This window comes from Branchiostoma belcheri, unplaced genomic scaffold (genome assembly GCF_001625305.1).
Source record: "Branchiostoma belcheri isolate BF01 breed outbred unplaced genomic scaffold, Haploidv18h27 scaffold109, whole genome shotgun sequence".
Classification (NCBI taxonomy): Eukaryota; Metazoa; Chordata; class Leptocardii; order Amphioxiformes; family Branchiostomatidae; genus Branchiostoma; species Branchiostoma belcheri.
Genome location: NW_017802480.1, coordinates 241,719 through 262,827, shown reverse-complemented (window position 1 = coordinate 262,827; position 21,109 = coordinate 241,719). Strand labels below are relative to the sequence as shown.

Here is a 21,109-nt window from a genome sequence, read left to right as displayed (position 1 = left end):
AGTGATTTAGTCTTTATTTACATTTTTTACTGGATATTCTATTTTACGTAACTATCAGAAACAGGACAACGTTTTAATCAAATGTTCGTGGATTGTTTTGCTGGATTTGTGTAGGATATGAAGAAATCAAGTACAGTCATGTGCTCTGATTGAAATATCGATTACTTATTATATATGATATACAACTTTCAAGAGTCGTAGGAAGACAAAGGTTTTTACACAATTAATCAACGGATTAGAACTAGTGTGTTTGGAAATCTCTCGTTTCTTGTTATGTCCGTGTTGGTGTCGTATTTACACTTTTCGGGTGAGTGTAACATACCCCGGACCGTCATTAGCCCCACCTTCACCGCTAGCGTCTGAACCTGCGTTATAAGAGCCACCCCCGCCCCCACAGGCACCAGGCGTATTATCTCCCCTGCCCCCTCCTGAGTACCCACCACCTCCTCCTCCCCCACCACCCCAACCAAGACTCCCTCCCCCTCCTCCAAACCCACCCTCTGCGTTGTGGCACACACCCCTACCACCGACTCCTCCGATCACGAACGCTTTCCCACCTTCACCGCCGTCATACCCATCGGTGCCACCGAAGTTCGTTTTCCCGCTCGCGCCGTCCGTTAAGAGCCCCCCGCCTCCCCCACCGACATCGTCATCATCCCCGTGCGTGGCGCCTTTCCCGTCAGAACCACCGGTAAAATCGTCACCACCTGAGCTGGCCTGTCCAGCTGCTGCTGTTGTACCGTCACTGTTGGGGTTTCTGCTGTTCATGTAATTCCCACCCCCTGCTCCCCCGGCCACGAGCAGCGGCGTGTTGTCCCTCTTGGTGACGAAAGTCCCGCCTCCACCACCGACGCCACCGGCAAACCTATTCTCCAATCCCTCCTGGCCAACAAGTATCTTCAGCACCTCACCTAAGAATCGCAATGACAAGAATTTTCCCATATTTTACCTTGTTTGTCTGGAGGCTAAATTCGACTTGTTACACCTCATAACGAGGCAGATTGATGATTTCTATGTCATATGTGTCTAAGCTGTTAAGTGTGAAGGTATCAACCACATAATCAGCTATCAAAAATGGTTAAATCTGACACATATATGATGCAATATAGTGTTTATGCATACTATCCTACCTTTCTTTAGTTGAAAGGTTCCCCTGACCACCGCACCGCGGCCTCTGGCGGACTTCGCGTCGCTCGTACCCCAACCTGCAGCAGACCCTGCGCCAAACAAGTGTGAAAACATTACCTTGCAACACATTTTCTCCAATATTCATGAGAAATAGATATTGCGTGATCTGTCTTTGGCACCTGTGACGTAAGTCGTACGATTGTCTCATTATCCTGAAATGCATGTGTCCTAAAATAACTATCTGTCTTGCTACACAAAAAGGCTTTTTGAGATCATAGTCAGTGGTTGGTTCTCTCATAGCCTGCCTGAAAATTCTAAACATTCTAAACATACGAAAAACACCGTTATCTGTCGATATACTCACAAACAGGTACTGAAACTTGAAGTATGTATTGATGAGTGCCTCCGTACCTGCCGCCTCTATCCTGTACTGCCCGCTGTCCGGCACAGTGAAGTACTGAATCCCGTCCTTCAGCTGCACCAGCCCCTCGTGGTCCTGTCCACCGTAGTGCGTCCCCAGGCTGGTCGGGCCCAGGCGGCCGGTGGTACCGAGGGTTGTGAGACGGGCCGTACGGAAACCCGATCCTGAGTCTTTGTGGTACATATGTAGAAAAAATTAAACTTAGATTAAGTGGTCAAAACCTGCACATTTATATAGTATAGTATAATATAATTGCCAATATTGGCTTTGTAAACAATTGTCGGTTTGGAACAACAAAACAACAGTATTGTGTCATAGGCTGGGCTGCAAGATTTTATTGATTACCTCTACATAAGAGGGCTCCATCTTTAACACTGGACATATGTGAACCTCTTTATACTACCATTTTATAGTTATGGCTCAAGTACAACATACAGGTTTTTATAGTGCCTTATGTGTCTAATACAGGTAAAAATTCAAAGTGTTACATTACACATCATACCTTCATTTGTCTTCACATCTCCCAGATGTGGTTTGGTCATAGCTGACGTCTTGTCCTCTTCAAAAGCGATGTAGGCCTTAGCTGGTAACTCTTTTGTCATGTCGGCGATCTCTAACCCTAACAGTTTCTTCAGTCTACTGTTCACTTCGCCGCTGACCGCCATGATCTCAAACTCCGACCCGTGTTCCACGATGTTCCGCCCGAACTCCGCCGCGCTCTCTAACGCCACAGTCGCTGTCTCGATCTCATCTATAGCGGTGGAGAACTCCTTACTCCGGGTTTGGCTCACCGTGTTTACAGAGTTCAGTAAGTCGGCCTCTTGTTCGTTGACCAACGCCACCAACTGCCTCCTGGTTTCCTCTGCTTTTCTCTTGATTTTTTCGACAGTTTCGGTGACATTTTTCTCCAGCTGTGTCTTCTGTGCTTGCGCCTGTTGGCCGGCATTTTTAAAATCGCTCACCTTCTTCTCGGCTTTCGCAAGAAGAGCGCCTATCTCTCCTTTTGCTTTCACGGCCGTGTCGGTGAAATACTCGTACTTGTGGTCCTTGTGTGACAGCACTGTGCACAGCTGACAGATAGCCTCGCTGCAGTCGACGCAGAACAGCTTCAGGGTCTCCTGTGAGTGGAGCCTGCACGGCGGCAGGAGACGAGGCTTGATGTTTACCGCCTCGGATTCGGCTGATCTGAGCTGCTCGACGCCGATCACCTGGTGACCTTTGGCGAGCTTTATACGGCGATGAATTGCCACACATTCGTCACACAGAAAGTCGCCACATTCCGTGCAGAATGACTCCGCCCCTGACTTGGCCTCACAGCTGCCGCAGACGAGACTTTCTCCTTCATTAGCGAGCTTCTTGTGGACGTCTACGGTGTCCCTCAGGCTCTCCACGAAGAAATTATCTTTCAGTTCGGCCACACCGCCACCCGGAAGTACAGTCGTGTTGCGACAGGTGGGGCAATCTAGCTCGGTTTTGACCTTCTGTTTCTTGAGAACCTCTTCAAGACACTGCTGACAGAAGGAATGAAGGCAGGACAGCACCTTGGGCCGGCGGTAAGGCTGCAGACAGATCTGACACTCGAGGAAGTCTTCGGAAAGTCGACTCAGAAGTTTCGACTCCGCCATGTTGAATGTTCGAGAGGGCCAAAGTTCAAACAAATAATAGCCTGCATCTGAGGCTTTTTTGAGGGGTATGGATAGTAAAATTCGGCAAAAATATTGCCATTAATTGGCCAGGGAAGTTGGCCTCGATATGGATGACTTTCTAATTAAGTGCTTGGGTTTAATTAATCAGAATCATTAGCTTCGCTAACTCAGTGGTTGTACAAACGAAGCATGTAATATGTCGCCATTTACTCCGAGGAAAAGAATGAACACTAACAAATAGTCAAACTGTCCTTATAGAGTTTAATGTAATAAAGAGTGACATGCATGACTGTGGGGATGAGTGTCTGCAGACTTGTTGGCTAGCTAATATAATGATCATAAAATAACGCCCTCCTGAATGGTCAATCCCGTTTCGCTATATGATGATATGATTAATGTGGAACTGATAGGATGTAGGGCGATCAAATTAAAAGCTGCAATCATCATCCATTGCAACTGGGCTGCACAGAAATCGGGCCGGGTAACTCTGTGTGTGTTTCTTTGTGTGTGTGCGTGTGTGCACGCGCGCGTGATCTTGAATGCCCTTTAAATCCCTTGCTGTATCCAGAATCGTGCCATGCTCGGGCAAGGTTTCTGGATGCATGTTTCTGGATAGTGCACGTGTATCCTGAACCGGTATTTGTTCAAACTGTTCTCTTCACAATGAAGAGAGTATAAACAAGGACATCATATAGGATGTCCTTGGTATAAACAGCTCAAAGTATCGAAATTCGCCGTCTCATCTGCCACTTCTATGCATCATAATAAAAATTCGACATTTTGTTTCTTACAGGTTGTTATGTAGTCCCCACCAGCAGGCTCGAATAACGCGGGCAGTTTGATGATAAGACTTTGCCAAATTGGAGTAGAATAATTTACAAGGGACTCGGCCACCATCGAGTTCATTTGCCAGTACAATATTATCCATACCGCGGCCCACTTCCCCACCCAATTATTGGCCATTGTTCTGCGGAATTTAACAATCCATAGCCCCTCAAAAAGCCTCAGGTGGAGGCTGTTGTTGGTTTGAACTTTGGCCTTCTCGAACATTCAACATGGCGGAATCGAAACTTCTGAATCGTCTCTCCGAAGACTTCCTCGAGTGTCAGATCTGTCTGCAGCCTTACCGCCGGCCCAAGGTGCTGTCCTGCCTTCATTTCTTCTGCCAGCAGTGTCTTGAAGAGTTTCTCAAGAAACAGAAGGTCAAAACCGAGCTAGATTGCCCCACCTGTCGCAACAAGACTGTACTTCCGGATGGCGGTGTGGCCGAACTGAAAGATAATTTCTTCGTGGAGAGCCTGAGGGACACCGTAGACGTCCACAAGAAGCTCGCTAATGAAGGAGAAAGTCTCGTCTGCGGCAGCTGTGAGGCCAAGTCAGGGGCGGAGTCATTCTGCACGGAATGTGGCGACTTTCTGTGTGACGAATGTGTGGCAATTCATCGCCGTATAAAGGTCACCAAAGGTCACCAGGTGATCGGCGTCGAGCAGCTCAGATCAGCCGAATCCGAGGCGGTAAACATCAAGCCTCGCCCCCTGCCGCCGTGCAGGCACCACTCACAGGAGACCCTGAAGCTGTTCTGCGTCGACTGCAGCGAGGCTATCTGTCAGCTGTGCACAGTGCTGTCACACAAGGACCACAAGTACGAGTATTTCGCCGACACTGCCGGGAAAGCAAAGGGAGAGATAGGCGCTCTTCTTGCGAAAGCCGAGAAGAAGGTGACCGATCTTAAAAATGCCGGCCAACAGGCGCACGCACAGAAGACACAGCTGGAGAAAAATGTCACCGAAACTGTCGAAAACATCAAGAGAAAAGCAGAGGAAACCAGGAGGCAGTTGGTAGCGATGGTCAACAAACAAGAGGCCGACTTACTGAACTCTGTAAACACGGTGAGCCAAACCCGGAGTAAGGAGTTCTCCACCGCTATAGATGAGATCGAGACAGCGACTGTGGCGTTAGAGAGCGCTGCGGAGTTCGGGCGGAACATCGTGGAACACGGGTCGGAGTTTGAGATCATGGCGGTCAGCGGCGAAGTGAACAGTAGACTGAAGAAACTGTTAGGGTTAGAGATCGCCGACATGACAGAAGACTTACCTGCCAAGGCCTACATCGCTTTTGAAGAGGACAAGACGTCAGCTATGGCTAAACCACATCTGGGAGATGTGAAGACAAGTAAAGAAGGTATGATGTGTAATGTAATGAAAAATTGATACGTGCATTTTTAATTAGATACAGAATGCGATATTTAAACCTGTATGGAAGTCTTACATGTATGTCATACTTGGTAGTACACTGTATAAGGAGATTCACAACTAAGACTGCACATGCTCGATGTAAAGGACGGGGCCCCCTTCGAAGTCAACGAAACACGTCAGACAATGCTTTATACATGTCCAGACGTTTTTGTTTACGTCTCTGTGGCCTTCAACTTTGACACAGTAGCGATTATACATCATATTTCGCATGCACGGTCTTTTTTGACCCTGTTCTTTGATTGAAAAAAAATCTAATCTTGCAGCACTACCCATGACACAACACAGAGGGCTTGTTGCTTAAAATCTGACATTGTCAAGAAAGCTAATATCCACAACAATATTATGTATATACTATGGGCAAGTTTTGATGTTTTTTTTTTCGCGTATGTACCATAAGACTCAGGTTTCCGTACGGCCCGTCTCACAACCCTCGGTACCACCGGCCGCCTGGGCCCGACCAGCCTGGGGACGCACTACGGTGGGCAGGACCACGAGGGGCTGGTGCAGCTGAAGGACGGGATTCAGTACTTCACTGTGCCGGACAGCGGGCAGTACAGGATAGAGGCGGCAGGTACGGAGCCACTTATCAATACATACTTCAAGTTTCAGTACCTGTTTTTGACCTAAGCGATAGCTTATGGTATTGTCACATTCTTCTCAATTGAACGTTTATTGCGTTCTTGCCCGTAGGCTAATTGGAAGTACATGTAACATGAGTCCCAAAGACATAACATGCTGCATCTCTTTCTCATTAATCTGGAGAAAATCTGTTGCAAGGCAATGATCATTTCAAATTGTCCGGCGCAGGGTCTGCTGCAGGTTGGGGTAGGCTCGATAAGAAGTCCGCCAGAGGCCGCGGTGCGGTGGTCAGGGGGACCTTTCAACTCAAGAAAGGTAGGATACTAGTAGTAAGCATAAATTCTGTTTTAATTTACTGTATCATACTGAGCCATTTTGACTAACTTATTATGTGGTTGATACCTTCACACTTTTTAAAACAAGCTTACGTATGACCCAGAGGCCATTCCAATCAGTCTTCCTGGTTATATGAGGTGTAACAAGTGAATGTTAGCCTCCAAAACTAAACAAACCAAAATATAGGGAAATTCTTGTCATTGTGATTCTTAGGTGAGGTGCTAAAGATACTTGTTGGCCAGGAGGGATTGGAGAACAAGTCTAACAGTGGCGTCGGTGGTGGAGGCGGGACTTTCGTCACCAAAAGGGACAACACGCCGCTGCTCGTGGCCGGGGGAGCAGGGGGAGGGGATTACACAAAGGACAACAGGAACCCCAACAGTGACGGTACAACAGCAGCAGCTGGACAGTCCAGCTCAGGTGGTAAAGACAATTTTACCGGCGGTTCTGACGGGAAAGGCGCCACTCACGGGGATGATGACCATGTCGGTGGGGGAGGCGGGGGGCTCTTAACGGACGGCGCGAGCGGCAAAACGCACTTCGGTGGCACTGATGGGGGTTATGGCGGTGAGGGTGGGAAAGCGTTCGTGAACGGAGGAGTCGGTGGTAGGGGTGTGAACAACAACGCAGAGGGTGGGTTTGGAGGAGGGGGAGGGAGTTATGGTGCTAGTTGTGGGGGAGGAGGAGGGGGTGGGTACTCCGGAGGAGGTAGGGGAGATGATGAGTGGGGTGCCTGTGCGGGCGGGGGTGGCTCTTATAACGCAGGTTCGGACGCTAGCGGGGAGGGTGGGGCTAATGACGGTCCGGGGTATGTTACACTCACCCGAACTGTGTGAATACGGCACCAACACGGACATGACAAGAAACGACAGATTGATACACGTTGATAAATTGTGTAAAATCTTTATCTTCCTACGACCTATGAAAATTATTGTTTAGATTTTTTTTATCTTCCGACGAATTAAAGTTATTGTGCGAAAATTTTTATCTCCCTATACGACCTATGGAAGTTGTATATCATAGATAACGGACGGCGCGAGCGGGAAAGTGAACTTCGGCGGCACTGATGGGTGTTATGGCAGTGAAGGTGGGAAAGCGTTCGTGAACGGAGGAGTCGGTGGTAGGGGTGTGTACAGCAACGCAGAGGGTGGGTTTGGAGGAGGGGGAGGGAGTGGTGGTTATGGAGGTGGGGGGAGGAGGAGGGGGTGGGTACTCAGGAGGGTGGCTCTTATTACGCAGGTTCAGACGCTAGCGGCGAGGGTGGGGCTAATGACGGTCCGGGGTATGTTACACTCACCCGAACTGTGTAAATACATGTACACCAACATGGACATAACAAGAGATTGATACACGTTGACAAATTGTGTAAAATCTTTATCTTCCTACGGCCTATCAAAATTATTGTTTAGATTTTTATCTTCCGACGAATTAAAGTTATTGTGCGAAAAGTTTTATCTCCCTACGACCTATGAAAGTTGTATATCATAGATGATGATAAATTGTCTATATTTCAATCAGAGCACAATGTACTTGATTTCTACATATCCTACGCAAATCCAGCAAAACAATCCTCGGGCATTTCCGTCAAACGTAGCCCTGTTTCTGATATTTACGTAAAATAGCACATACAGTAAAAGATGTAAAATTCAATCTGTAATATATAGTGTAATAAATACTTGTGGCTAAACCTCTGAAATTCTAAAAGAAAACAAAAGAGACTACAGACGTCAGATAGAAATACTGTAGGCTGCCTTGAGGGATATCTGTACTTCCTTAGGTGGTCACAGGTTAAACGGGGGGTGAATACGATTGGACGTCGAAGTCGTAATAGTAGGAAGCGGACTTTTGTAACCAGATCAATGATATTTCTATATATTGCTGTAATTGACTGTGTAAACTTTGTTGTGCGTGTGTGTTCACACATTCATTGTATACGTATGGGGAGGGCAATTTGTAAAGATGCGTATGCACCTGTTTTGCCCTCCCTTTCATTTTGTGGAAAATTCAAATAAACAAATATTAGGTGAACCGTTATGGCGCTATTGCACAGAAATTTCAAACAGCTTCGTTCTTCCATAGTGTTACCTTCCGCGTATCATTGACACAAATAAAGACTCAATCATATAACATTGACTGAGGAATTATCTGTTTTCCTATCAAAACAGTGTACAAAGTAGGCCAATGAAGGTTAGACATCCAGGTGATAAGATACACAATGAAAATGGTGCTGGTTATACGCAGCTGGATAAATTTTGAAACCTGACAATCATTTCAAGTACCATCCACTACTACTACATACACACGCGCACGGACACACACACACGCGCGCGTGCACATACACATATACACACATACACACACAAGCACACACACGCACACACACACAAATTCACTCATGTGCACACATACATACACGCGCACGCGTGCACACATATACATTCACACACACAAACACACCACGCACGCACCCACTCACACACACGCACACACACACACTGACAGACAGACACACACTGACACAGTTCCCCGGTCCTATATCTGTTCAATCGGGGCTTTCCGACATGTAATACCACCCAGAACAATAGCCTGCCATGTCGTCCATTGGTCCTGTGGAAACCTGACACCCGCTTATACACACGTCACGGCCCGCGAAGAAAGGCCGTCTAGTCTTCTCCACATGTGACAAACAAACCCAGCTATGCGGGGGTGACGACCACACCGCCCGCCTAACACACCTGTCTTCGTGCGGTAAGTACCGACGCTTCCTTCTACTTTTATCTTATCTCAAACTGTGAGAAGTTGAAGAGTATTAGAAGCTAACGCCTTCCATTTTGGACTACATTTTTTTCCTACAGTTAAGGTAATTATGGCGGCAGGTAGACATGTTTGAGCAGGTGGATTTAGACTGCGCCATAACAAGGAAGTAAATTCCTTCAAAAGTCAAGGTAGCTTCTGCATGTGGCAGAAAGGTTCTGATATGCATGGTGTATACGCTGTATATAAACTCAAACACCCGTACATGGATTTAAAATTATATGTAGATTTAGGATTATAAAGACGTGACCTTTAAATTAGACATGTACACGTATACGTGAACCTGTGTAAGGATGCTTCCAGATGACGGTAGGAAATTTTCCCTCTTGCTTTGATTTGAGACTTGGTACGACAGTGTTCTCTCTGCAAAATAAAAGTATGAATGTTGAACTCATGAGCTTTAGTGAAACTTTGAACATAATTATCCCTGTAAATTCATGTCCAAGACAGTTAAGAACAACACCCAATCCGTCATCCTAGTCTTAAGGTGGATGGTTACAGAATTAGGTGTTGATTATATTGAGAAAATCTACGTATAACTCCTCTCAAAACGTAATCTACAGTGTTAACGTGTAAAACAATGTTTTAAAATGCCTTAATTAACGATCTCTTCCACATTATATAAAGTGCGCCAGACGTGTTTTTCTCGTCGATCGTTTCCTTCTTGGTATCGGGTTTCTTTCCTTGAACCCATTTGCATACGTGCACAATAGACCGGATCGGGCACAAAGACTGTGCGGACTTTGACCTTGTAACGTGAGAACTATTGATGAAGTCGGTAGACATGTTTACAGCTAATATGTTAAGACGTTACCATTGTGATATCGCGTGTTGAGAGTTTAGTGTGATTTATCGCAATTGTGGAAGGGTTTACAGAGCCCCCTACACCCCAACACAAGGACGGGTTAACATAACAGGTGGCTATCTCCTTTTCAAGATGTCAACCCGGAGACCAGACTGTAAGGTTTGTTTGAACCACTCACACCGGGAAGGGCCCCTACCCTATTTGTAAGTGTTATGGATTTTCTTAACGTGCTTGAGGTGTGGCTATCCTCAAACACGGGGCCTCTGACTTTACTGCACATCCGAGAGGACGTCCATAACCGAAGCTAATCTCCAAGCAGATCTTTTGGTGGCCAAAAAAGATAGTATCCAACACGCGGACAGTATCCAGCCGGCCGACAGTATCCAACCGCCCACCAAAGTTGGATGGGCCGGCTGTCAGAAAAAAACGGGGCATAGAAAAAGGTCACAATCTTCCCATTCAACCTCTGCTTGGAGAGTGAACCGAAGCTATTTATTCATTTTCACCTGAGTAGAGTGAGGAAACAGGTGTAACGTGCATTTCTAAGGGCATGCACACTGCTACCTGCCAGGGATTCGGACCCAGAACCTTCAGATTCTGAATCAACTGCCCTATACTATTACATGTATGCTAACCATATTTTCAGAACACCTTGTCGTCTGTAGAATGGTTGTCATGACTTGCATATTCAGCCAGGTACACGTAACGTCTGGGTCGTGACAATGTCATTACGTTCTTTGCACGCAACATTTTCTCTCAACAGGAAACAAGCGGACGTTGACCTCATTCGTGTTTAACTTAATGTTTACAGTGTACACAGTCTCCGGTTTTCCCAGAAAAAGTACAAAAGCTTTGTAAGCTGGTAACACCGTGGTCAACTGTGATACACTAGTATGCCGCTGCACGTACTGAGCCAGTATGTTACACCGGGCGCAGTACAACTTTACGGCATCGGAATTTCTACAGTAACTGTGTACGGCGAAAGAATAAGGTGTACTAGCTTCATGTTAATATTTACAGTCTCCGTCGCTTTTCCCAGAAAAAGTACAAAGGCTCCGTCTGTAAGCTAACAACACTGTGTTCAGTCGTGATATCGCTGCATGTAACTATTAGCTATAGTATATTGCACCCAAAGCGCAGTACAAGTCTACCGCGTTACAAATTCTCCTGTATGCGGCAAAAGAATCAGGTTTTTCTAGGTAACTAAGATGAACTTTCATGATAGGTTTTACTACTAAGGGTTTCTGTGCGTTGGAGGCCGTTCTAGGCAGAAATGGTAGGTGTCTTTTTCGCTCACTGCTACAGCGCCAGGTATCAAAAACTAGCAAAACAAACCATACCATGCCGGAGCGGAAGGTTGTATAATTATTGTACTATGAGTACTTTAGGGCCCACTTTTAGCTTCATTTCTAGCTTATAACTAACGTTTAGATTACTGCAAGTTTACTTATCTTTTTTTGTTGTTGATTTCACAGTTTGACGCGCCAACAGAGACAAGATGAGGTACAAGAACGCCATTGTGTACACTGCTGTGCTGGTACTACTTATACTAGCGCCAGGTAAGGATAGAATTTATTTCAACAAGACCTTGTGCATTTGATAGAAACGTGAGAAATATGAGAAGGAAATTCAGTCCAATCAAGCGTAGCACCAAACATATTAGTCCATATGAAATGTTTTTTCGATTTGTTGGTTTCTTTTTAATATGTGTTTGTTTGTTTGTTTGTTTGTTTGTTTGTTTGAATCATTCTTAAGCTCAAATGCAAGCCGCTTTTAATTGAGATCGTGTTTACGTTCACAAATCTACATCATTCAAATTAAATTTGTTCTCTGTGTTGTCTTTCTTTATTTTTTTACCAAAAATATTAACTTTCACACAGTTTTCTGTGACGAAGACGACAGTGACGAAAGCAGATCACATGAAGACTCTGACAGTGACGAGAGCTTCAGTTCGCCTGAAGAACCCGACAGCCGCGGCGGCAGTTCGGAAGAAAATCGCCCGGGGGCGCTGTTGATCTGGGCGGAACAGAAGATCGGCTCCGGCGGCCCGTGGTTCTACGGTCCGACCGTCATCTCCTCGTACCTGCGGTCCCTCCCGGCGGGGGCGGCAGGAGCGGACACGGACCCCACCGAGCTTCTCACTCTCACACCGCCCAGGTAAGGAGTGCCATCGCTAGCCATGTCACCAGAAGTATTGTTTTTGAATTGATAGTCTGTTAGTGTGTGTGCGTGTGTGTGTGTTTCTCTCTGTATGCATGTATGTGTGTGTGTGCGTGCGTGTGCGTGTCTCTGTGTGTGCGTCTCCCTCTGTCTCTCTCTCTAATTCTCTCTGTGTGTTGGTGTGTGTGTGTGTGTGCATGAATGTGTGTTTGTGTGTGTGCATGTGTGTGTGTGTCACTTGTGTGTGTGTGTGACAGTATTTGTGTGTGTATCTGTGTGTGTGTGTCACAGAATTTGTGTGTGTGTGTGTGTGACAGTATTTGTGTGTGTATCTGTGTCTGTGTGTCACAGTATTTGTGTGTGTGTGTGTGATGTGGTGTGTGTGTGTGGTGTGGTGCGTGTGTGTGATGTGTGTGTGTGTGTGTGTCTGTGTGTGTGTGTGTGTGTGTGTGTGTGTGTGTGTCACAGTACACAGTATTTGTGTGTGTCATAGTATCTGTGTGTGTGCGTGTATTATAATGTCTTGCCCGCAATTTGGTTTCAATGAAGCGATGGGGTTGTGAGCTTGGTGTTTCCTTGGGGTCATGATTTCAGTTGTTTTATCAAAGTTGTTTTATCATTATTGGAATCTAATTCTGCATAGGTCCATCCGAGTGGTGACGGGAAACCACAACCAGAGCGTGGTGCTGTGGAGCGAAGTGGCCCAGAACATCGCCAAGACCACCATGGAAGAGGTATGTAGAAAAGTTTTCTACAAAAAAAGCACCGATTTTATACTAATTATAGCCCAGCACTTTTTTCAAACATATATAAGATCTTACTCGGCATTTCAGCAGTCGGACCACAAAGTCAGAACGTTAACGCTGTCAGGGTTTAGCGCCAACGAAAGAATTAACTAGGAAAAGTACACCCCAGTACTAGTAAATACATAATCTCTGCTAAAACAAAAGACTCGAGTCAGATAATCCTAACTAGAATATATTAACACATTCAGCAACCTTTCAAAAGATTTCAAAGAATTTATTGCCGCGACGAAAGTGGCAACTGGAGAGTTCGACATACAAACTTGACAAAAGAGCTAAATAATCAATCTAACATGTATCCTGTTCCTCAGACCGGTCGCCTGACGTCCCCCACTCGAGTGTTCCTGACGGGAACGTCCGGGCGTGTGGGTGGGCTGGCGGTAGACTGGCTCTCCGGGAACATCTACTGGTCCGACGCCTCGTACAACAGCATCCTGGTGGCCACGGCTGACGGGAACAGGCGGAAGGTATTGGTGCAGACTGGCGCGTTCAGCTCACCGTCTGGACTTGCTGTGCATCCTGTGAGAGGGTAAGAGATGACTATATTTTACCTCTACTTCGGGGAAGATGATTTCCCTTCGCGGAAAGTTAGTGTTTTCGATTCAGCTGTAACTCACGGAGGGTTTGACGGATTCAGTCTCTGATTTTCGGTATATGATTACAGTTATTTGGGGTCTAGATTATGTGTTTTTAAGTCTAATTTGATTGACAGGGTTTTGACCAGTTATGTGGTGACTTGGAATGTATGAAACACAAACCATGGGGTAATAATGGAGTGAGTTTCATCATACAACTATATCGGTAATAATGCATTCCATTATATGTAATTCATTAACACAAACTACCTGTTTATCTAATTTCCGAATGTGCAAAATCTCTGATTTCTGGTTTGTACATGTAGACTGGTGTTCTGGGCTTCCCAAGGCTACCCGGGAATAGGCAGCAAAATCGAACGGACCAGCATGACCGGACAGGACCGGACGTCTCTGGCACACCGGGGGCTGGTGGACCCAAGGGGACTGGCCATAGACTACGTAGATGACAGGTCAGATAATGGAAACACTTACTGATCTTTACTACATACATCTGTGAATAGTTTCATCAGGTCGGTAAATCACTTGATTATCACACACACACACACACACACACACACACACACACACACAGCACTACAAACAATACCTCTGCTGTTAAAAGGAAAGGGGGCTTATAACATTAAAGCATGGCATGTATCCTTCAGACTGTACTGGGCAGACTGTGTGACTGGGAAGATCGAGTCTGTGACGCTGGAGGGAGGAGACAGGACAGTACTTCTCTCTCTACCTGGAACCAGCATCAAGGGGCTGGCCATGTACCAGGTAACGCATCATGTTTCATCTGTATTGCAGTTATCTCTCAGAATACTTTCGGAAGAGAATGGTCAAGACTTATGAAAGCAACAATGATCATTGGAAATTTGATCCTTCTGTACCCTATATACTAGTTTTGCATCATACTACAAATTAAACTAAATAATGACAGATCTGTGGTTTCTCTCTTAAGTGCCAACAAAATTAAGCTTGGAAGTCTAAATGGCCAGCATTGATCCAGGAGAAATATTTGCATAGGTCAGTGTTTTAAACTTTAGATTTCTGCCTACTTACAGGATTTCTTTAATGTATTTCAGGATTACCTGTACTACACAGACTGGGCAGGCCGTAAGGTCCACTGTGTGGAGAAGTCCAACGGCAGGGAAGTCTTCGCTGTAATCGCCAGGACCAGCACAAATCCTGTTGGGATCACCGTCTACAACAGCACAGACCAGATCGCACCTGCCAACAGAGGTATGAATGAATGAATGAATGAATGAATGAATGAATGAATGAATGAATGAATGAATGAATGAGTGAGTGAGTGAGTGAGTGAGTGAATGAATGAATGAATGAATGAATGAATGAATGAATGAATGAATGAATGAATGAATGAATGAATGAATGAATGATATCCCAGTTGACTAATATGGTTCTCACTTCTGGTTTACTATGGAAGTATTGCTTTGGGTGGCTGAGATGTGGGTTTGTGTGTCTATCCTAAGAGCTTTTATTGCTTCTATTGGCTAATATTGTTTTGTGTGGGTTTATGTCTCTACATGCCCTAATAGCTGTAGTTGCATGGTGGGTGGGAGGTGATTTTGACAGTTGATTGATGGGGAGGTCCCACCTGAAGGTGGCCCAGTTTGTACTGGGTGGAAGTAAGTTGGTGGTATGTGAAAGAATTCAGGAAGTGGTGTAATGGAGATAATTTGCATAGTTAGCCAAACATCGCCTGGCTGTTTTTTAAACACCTTTCTTGTTTGTTTTTCTTCCTGTTACCGTGTAGTGTCCTGTATCCAAGGAAACCACAACTGCACCCACCTGTGCCTGACTACCTCCACTGGGTACCAGTGTACCTGTGCCGACGGTTACGAACTTCAGCAGGACAACCGCACCTGTAGACCAGGTGAGAACATTGACAGTCTGTTTAATAGTGCCCGACATGACCATGATTATATCATGGGTTTTTAATAAATTAATGAGTTAGAAGTGAGTAGATGGAGATTTGGGTTCAGTTGATTGACAGGGTGGTATTCCTTGGTTAGTACGATGTGTTGTGGGGTTTCAGGAAGGTATGGAACACCAATGTAGTAATGTAATAGTGGAGTTGTATGACTATGAGCATATTTCACTATGAGTATTACAATTGATTCTTTGTAAGTTAATTTGATTCAGTATTTTCCCATGATCATACAAAACAAACTGTTTCACTTACATTCACAAAAATCTGAAACACTTCTTGGAAGTCTGAAATCTCTGGTTTCTAGTTAAATCTATAGTAAATATTATTATTATATCATTATTACATTATTATATCATTATTCTAAGAATTTCTCAGACAAAAGACTGTGCTGCCTGTTCCCTATTTATCACATATAATAATTGTACTTACCTGTCTTTTTTACCAACCAGTTGAGAAGCCAGGAGACTGCCCAGACCAGAGGACCCTGTGGCCGATATGTAGTGACCAGTGCCAGACGGACGGGCACTGCTCGCATGACCGGAAGTGCTGCTTCAACGGCTGTGGCCACACCTGTGCTGAACCAGGTGAGAGTAAATAAACAAACAAATAAACAAATAAACAACCAGTGACTTAGTGCTAAACAGTGTGGTTACATCTGTGCAGAACCAGGTGAGAATAAAGAAATAAACAAATAAAGCAACAAATAAATCACAGCACTAGGAATTGATATCTGTGAAAATTAATAAGTGTTGTTGACACGAGAGAAATTGGACTCCGAGCATGTAAAGAATAATTTATTTCCCATCTAACAAAGTTGTGGAAAGTTTGACATAACAGGTGGCTATCACCTTTTCAAGATGTCAACCCTGAGACTGGATTCTTAGGTTTGAACTACTCATACCAGAAAGGACCCTTGCTCTTATTTGATAAGTGTGGTGGGTTCTTTAACGCGCTTAAGGTGTGGCTGTCCTTCCTCAAACACAGGACCCCAAGCTTTATGTCCCATTTGAGAGGAAGTTATTAACTGTAGCTACTATAGCTACATACTCATTTTCACCTGAGTCAAGTAATAAGGAAATAGAGGGTACAACACTGATGCCTGAGCTTACTTATATGTCATGTATTAGGGATTTGAAGCCATCCAATCTTTAGATACTGCGTCAAAATCACTTTAAACTACAAGTTAGACCAACTTTTTCTCCTCCCCAGATATTGACCCATGCAGCAGTGCCCAGAACCCGTGTGTGTCTGAGGCTCGCTGTGAGGACCACTTCTGGCTGGGGGCCGTGTGCATCTGTCCTGAGGGACAGGAGGGGGACGGACGGACACAGGGGACAGGATGCCAAGGTACAGAACTGGGCATTTTAATAATCATTAGGATAGATATGGGTAGACTTTATTGTACATTCATGTGCTATCATTCATGAGCAAATCTGAGGCTAAGTACAGGCATACAAATGCAAATACTGTACCTGTCAGCTACTTTGGGGGCTGTGTGTATCTGTCCCAAGGGTTAGGTGGGGGACGGACGGACCCAGGGCACAGGCTGCCAAGGTACAGGACCTATTGTTGGATAGTCAATCAGTACCAACTAGGTTGTGTTAGATAGCCAATCAGTAACAAGGAATAATTGTGCTGGATAGCCAATCAGTAACAAGAAGGATTGTGTTGGATAGCCAATCAGTAACAAGGAATATGTGTTGGATAGCCAATCAGTGATAAGGACGATGTGTTGGATAGCCAATCAGTGATAAGGAGGATGTGCTGGATAGCCAATCAGTGATAAGGACGATGTGTTGGATAGCCAATCAGTACCAAGTAGGATGTGTTGGATAGCCAATCAGGGACAAGGAGGATGTGTTGGATAGCCAATCAGTAACAAGGAGGATGTGTTGGATAGCCTATCAGTAACAAGGAGGATGTGCTGGACAGCCAATCAGTACCAAGTAGGTTGTGTTGGATAACCAATCAGTAACAAGGAGGATGTGTTGGATAGCCAATCAGTAACAAGGAGGATGTGTTGGATAGCCTATCAGTGACAAGGAAGATGTCTTGGATACAGCCAGTAAGTAATGTGAAAAATGTATGTAATGTGAAATGCAATTATAAAAATGAATAATTTTGTTCATCTACCTAGAACCCCGCTGCCCATCCCTGACATCCTGCACAAAGTTCTGCCCACTTGGCTTCAGACTGGATGATGAGGGCTGTCCCATTTGTGAGTGCAGGGGTGAGTAAGATCAACACTGACAGCTTACTACCTCTAAATGGAAGTGTTGTTTTGGGTGGCTGAGCTGTGGGGTTTTTTTTTATTAATTGGTTTCATGGATTTATGAGTATTAGATAGTAAGCACAAATGTGCTTATAAGATCCTCTGCTCAAGAACATAAAACAAAAAAAATATAGGTTGAAATAACAAATACAAAGTGTGTAAGGAACATAATATGAATTTATGAATTAATGAATGAGTGTCCATTGTTTCATGAGCTGTTGTTACCATGGTAACAGGAAGCGACAAGCCAGGCCAGTGCCCTGCAGAAGACGACGATGATGATGACTCGGGACCCTGTTGGTGTCACTGCACCTCCGACCATCATTGCCATGGCAACAAAAAGTGCTGCCGTGTGGGCTGTAGTCTGCAGTGCGTTGACCCCGAGACGGACAGCAGCAGTGAGGATGTCTGCTCGTGTGTTGCCATGGCAACCTGTGGTGACGACGGCTGTCGGTGTGAGCCTGGTTACTTTGGTGACGGGACGCAGGATGGTACTGGATGTACAGGTAATGTTGGAACTACATTTGTACAATTTTCTATAAAAGGATTATTCTGTAAAGTATGATCCAAAAGTTATTGGCAGGATTTGTTTCATAGCCAATCCGAAACAAGAAAGATGTGTTTGATAGTGAATCAGCACCACAGAGGTTGTATTGGATGGCCAATCAGCACCAAGGAAGATGTGTTGTATACTAGTAGCCAATCAGTAACAAGGTAGATACAGCCAATCAGTACCAAGGGGGATGTGTTTGATAGCCAGTCAGTACAGAGGAGGATGTGTCGGATAGCCAATCAGTAACAAGGTAGATATAGCCAATCAGTACCAAGGGGGATGTGTTTGATAGCCAATCAGTACAGAGAAGGATGTGCTGGATAGCCAATCAGTAACAAGGTAGATATAGCCAATCAGTACCAAGGGGGATGTGTTTGATAGCCAATCAGTACAGAGGAGGATGTGTTGGATAGCCAATCAGTAACAAGGTAGATATAGCCAATCAGTACCAAGGGGGATGTGTTTGATAGCCAATCAGTAACAAGGTAGATATGTTGGATAGCCAATCAGTACCAAGGGGAATGTGTTTGATAGCCAATCAGTACAGAGAAGGATGTGTTGTATAGCCAATCAGTAACAAGGTAGATATGTTGGATAGCCAATCAGTACCAAGGGGGATGTGTTTGATAGCCAATCAGTACAGAGGAGGATGTGTTGGATAGCCAATCTTAACTTTAAAAATTGGCAATAGATATAATCATTCTTGAAGTTAATTTCTTTGAATAGAGAAATAATCTGTTTCTACAATGAAGAGATTTTTTAATTTCATGGCATTATAAAATCTAAGCTTCTCACTATCTTCCACAGATATTGATGAGTGTGCTGATGACCCGTTACTATGTGATGATAATGCCATCTGCACCAACACAAACGGGTCATACCATTGCACCTGCAGGGACGGGTTTGTGGGCAGTGGAGTCACCTGTGCAGGTGAGTAGTCAACTATGTGTACCTGTAACACAGTGATATCAACATCATATCATACATTTCCTCTCCACATCTCCAATGCATTCAGAAAAAACACATTAAAACACTTTTCAGGAAGTGTCCATGATATGTTAGTTGCCGAGTTGTTACCATATCACTTCCGCAAATAATTTAATCAGGTTGATGCATGATTGAATAAATACGGTTCTTTTATTCACAACCATTTGTTTTACATGGTTCCCTGTGCACTGGAGCTTGGTGTTTCATAGTGCACTGTGTACTTAAGCTAGGTGTTAAAGACTGTAATAATGCAGTCCCAAGCATAAGCCAATTGTGACCTACGTATACTATAGGTATTGATACAACATTATATAGTGTTACAGTTTAAAATGTTAGCATGACTGCTTGTCTGTTGCAGATGTTGATGAGTGTTTAGCAGGGTCTGCAGACTGCCATGACCACGCCCACTGTCATAACGAGCCTGGGTCTTTCTACTGCACATGTGCAGCTGGATATGAGGGGGATGGCAGGATGTGTGAAGGTGAGGAATAGTCCTGAGTGCTTGAGTAGTTTTCACCGTTAGTAACAGTTTTACAGCAAAAGCAAAAAAGTGAGGGACCGGATGCCAACTCAAATGCCAGAATTGAACACTAACTCTTATTCTTACAATACGTTTTTCTTTAAAATTCCTATTTGCAGGCATCCTTTCATCTCGCAAGGTGCTAGTAAGACTCTTGGTCTGGTGTTGTGCCCATATAACTGTTATACAGAAATCATTAACCGATGTTCAAGATAAACCTTTAAACAGAATTGGTGAAAAAAATGCCCAGGTCAAAAAGCTTTAATTTTTTGTAAGGACAAATTGCAACCTACCATTCCCCACTATTTGCGAGCCTAACTTTTATTCAGTTTTCTGTTTCTAATTTCCTCCTGCCTGTTGTACAGATACTGACGGCTGTCTGGAGGGAATCTGTGTGCTGGAGGCTGCCTGTACCGACGTGCCTGCCCCAGGGGTGGGGGCTGTGTGCACCTGTCCCCCGGGGATGGAAGGGGACGGCAAGCTGGACGGAACGGCTTGTACTGGTGGGTGAAAATAACCTATACAATAGAGATGTTACTGACACTGCCTTTTAGTTAGTATGATGTCAGATAAGAATAGTGTAGTAGCACACAACAGGTTTGCACAGTTTAGATATAGAAGTCCTGGATTCAGCATGTGCATTTATAGTTTGAAATGTTACCTTGGAGATATCTTTGGAAATTATGGGGTTGGCCAAGGCACATATAGCCTGTCAAAATATGTTTATAAGACTTATTAGTAGACATTATTTTTGTTTCAACCATTCTTTATTTATGAAAGCTAATAGATTGGCTTGATAGCTGCCGCAATTCATTCATTAAGGGCATGAGAGAAGAGGTAAGGGTCAGACAAAATACATACTTTATACATTATTAATGTTTTACTATTGACAGTTAAAAATATTGTTTTACAGATATGGATGGGTGTGGCACAGAGAACGGCCCCTGTGTGGACGAGGCCTGGTGTGAGGATGTGCCTGCCCCTGGGGTGGGGGCGGTGTGTCACTGCCCCCCTGGGTCAGGGGGGGACGGCAGGAGGGAGGGGACAGGATGTTCAGGTACGTAGGGCAATATTATCCTAGTCAAGAGAAATGTTTAATGCTATAATTTAGCAAAGCTTTTCAGCTCTGTTTGGTTACCATATTATGCCTGCCATATTAGAGAAATGTTTAAATTGTTATAGTCATGCAAATTAAGTCTTGGTTTACATTATTTTTATCTAATTGAATTGCTTTTCTATCCAAACTGCCTTGGACAGAAATGCACTTCTTTGAAAGCTTTTAACAAAATGTAGAA

The 21,109-nt window shown here is 44.6% G+C and overlaps 3 protein-coding genes across 3 annotated transcripts; 2 read left to right on the top strand and 1 right to left on the bottom strand.

The window, feature by feature from the left end:
• Window positions 1-261: 261 nt before the first annotated feature.
• Window positions 262-3,595, bottom strand: LOC109481566 (E3 ubiquitin-protein ligase TRIM71-like). Its single transcript, XM_019784162.1, has 4 exons — window positions 2,052-3,595; window positions 1,540-1,713; window positions 1,131-1,217; window positions 262-911 (listed from the first exon to the last, which is right to left on the bottom strand). The coding sequence occupies exons 1-4, from the start codon at window positions 3,172-3,174 to the stop codon at window positions 295-297; spliced, it is 2,001 nt and encodes a 666-aa protein (XP_019639721.1). The 5' UTR covers window positions 3,175-3,595; the 3' UTR covers window positions 262-294.
• Window positions 3,596-4,241: 646 nt separating this feature from the next.
• On the top strand, window positions 4,242-7,496 carry LOC109481143 (keratin, type I cytoskeletal 9-like). Its single transcript, XM_019783646.1, has 4 exons — window positions 4,242-5,376; window positions 5,848-6,021; window positions 6,258-6,344; window positions 6,579-7,496. The coding sequence occupies exons 1-4, from the start codon at window positions 4,251-4,253 to the stop codon at window positions 7,199-7,201; spliced, it is 2,010 nt and encodes a 669-aa protein (XP_019639205.1). The 5' UTR covers window positions 4,242-4,250; the 3' UTR covers window positions 7,202-7,496.
• Window positions 7,497-11,248: 3,752 nt separating this feature from the next.
• On the top strand, window positions 11,249-20,879 carry LOC109480925 (prolow-density lipoprotein receptor-related protein 1-like). The gene is made up of 17 exons (XM_019783308.1): window positions 11,249-11,260; window positions 11,460-11,543; window positions 11,865-12,141; window positions 12,788-12,878; window positions 13,259-13,476; window positions 13,849-13,992; window positions 14,188-14,305; window positions 14,614-14,770; window positions 15,306-15,425; window positions 15,932-16,066; window positions 16,692-16,829; window positions 17,620-17,712; window positions 17,991-18,260; window positions 19,115-19,237; window positions 19,653-19,775; window positions 20,180-20,317; window positions 20,728-20,879. Exons 2-17 carry the CDS (start codon window positions 11,483-11,485, stop codon window positions 20,877-20,879), a joined length of 2,358 nt encoding a protein of 785 aa, XP_019638867.1. The 5' UTR covers window positions 11,249-11,260; window positions 11,460-11,482.
• The last annotated feature ends 230 nt before the right edge of the window (window positions 20,880-21,109 follow it).

Coding starts and splice junctions, on each gene's coding strand:
- LOC109481566 (XM_019784162.1), bottom strand. CDS start 3,174: ATGGCGGAGTCGAAACTTCTGAGTCGACTTTCCGAAGACTTCCTCGAG. Junction 1,714..2,051: donor AGATGTGAAGACAAATGAAG/GTATGATGTGTA, acceptor ACAAAGACTCAG/GATCGGGTTTCCGTACGGCC. Junction 912..1,130: donor AACCTTTCAACTAAAGAAAG/GTAGGATAGTAT, acceptor TGCGATTCTTAG/GTGAGGTGCTGAAGATACTT.
- LOC109481143 (XM_019783646.1), top strand. CDS start 4,251: ATGGCGGAATCGAAACTTCTGAATCGTCTCTCCGAAGACTTCCTCGAG. Junction 6,022..6,257: donor GTACAGGATAGAGGCGGCAG/GTACGGAGCCAC, acceptor TGTCCGGCGCAG/GGTCTGCTGCAGGTTGGGGT. Junction 6,345..6,578: donor GACCTTTCAACTCAAGAAAG/GTAGGATACTAG, acceptor TGTGATTCTTAG/GTGAGGTGCTAAAGATACTT.
- LOC109480925 (XM_019783308.1), top strand. CDS start 11,483: ATGAGGTACAAGAACGCCATTGTGTACACTGCTGTGCTGGTACTACTT. Junction 12,142..12,787: donor CTCACTCTCACACCGCCCAG/GTAAGGAGTGCC, acceptor AATTCTGCATAG/GTCCATCCGAGTGGTGACGG. Junction 16,830..17,619: donor ACAGGGGACAGGATGCCAAG/GTACAGAACTGG, acceptor TCATCTACCTAG/AACCCCGCTGCCCATCCCTG.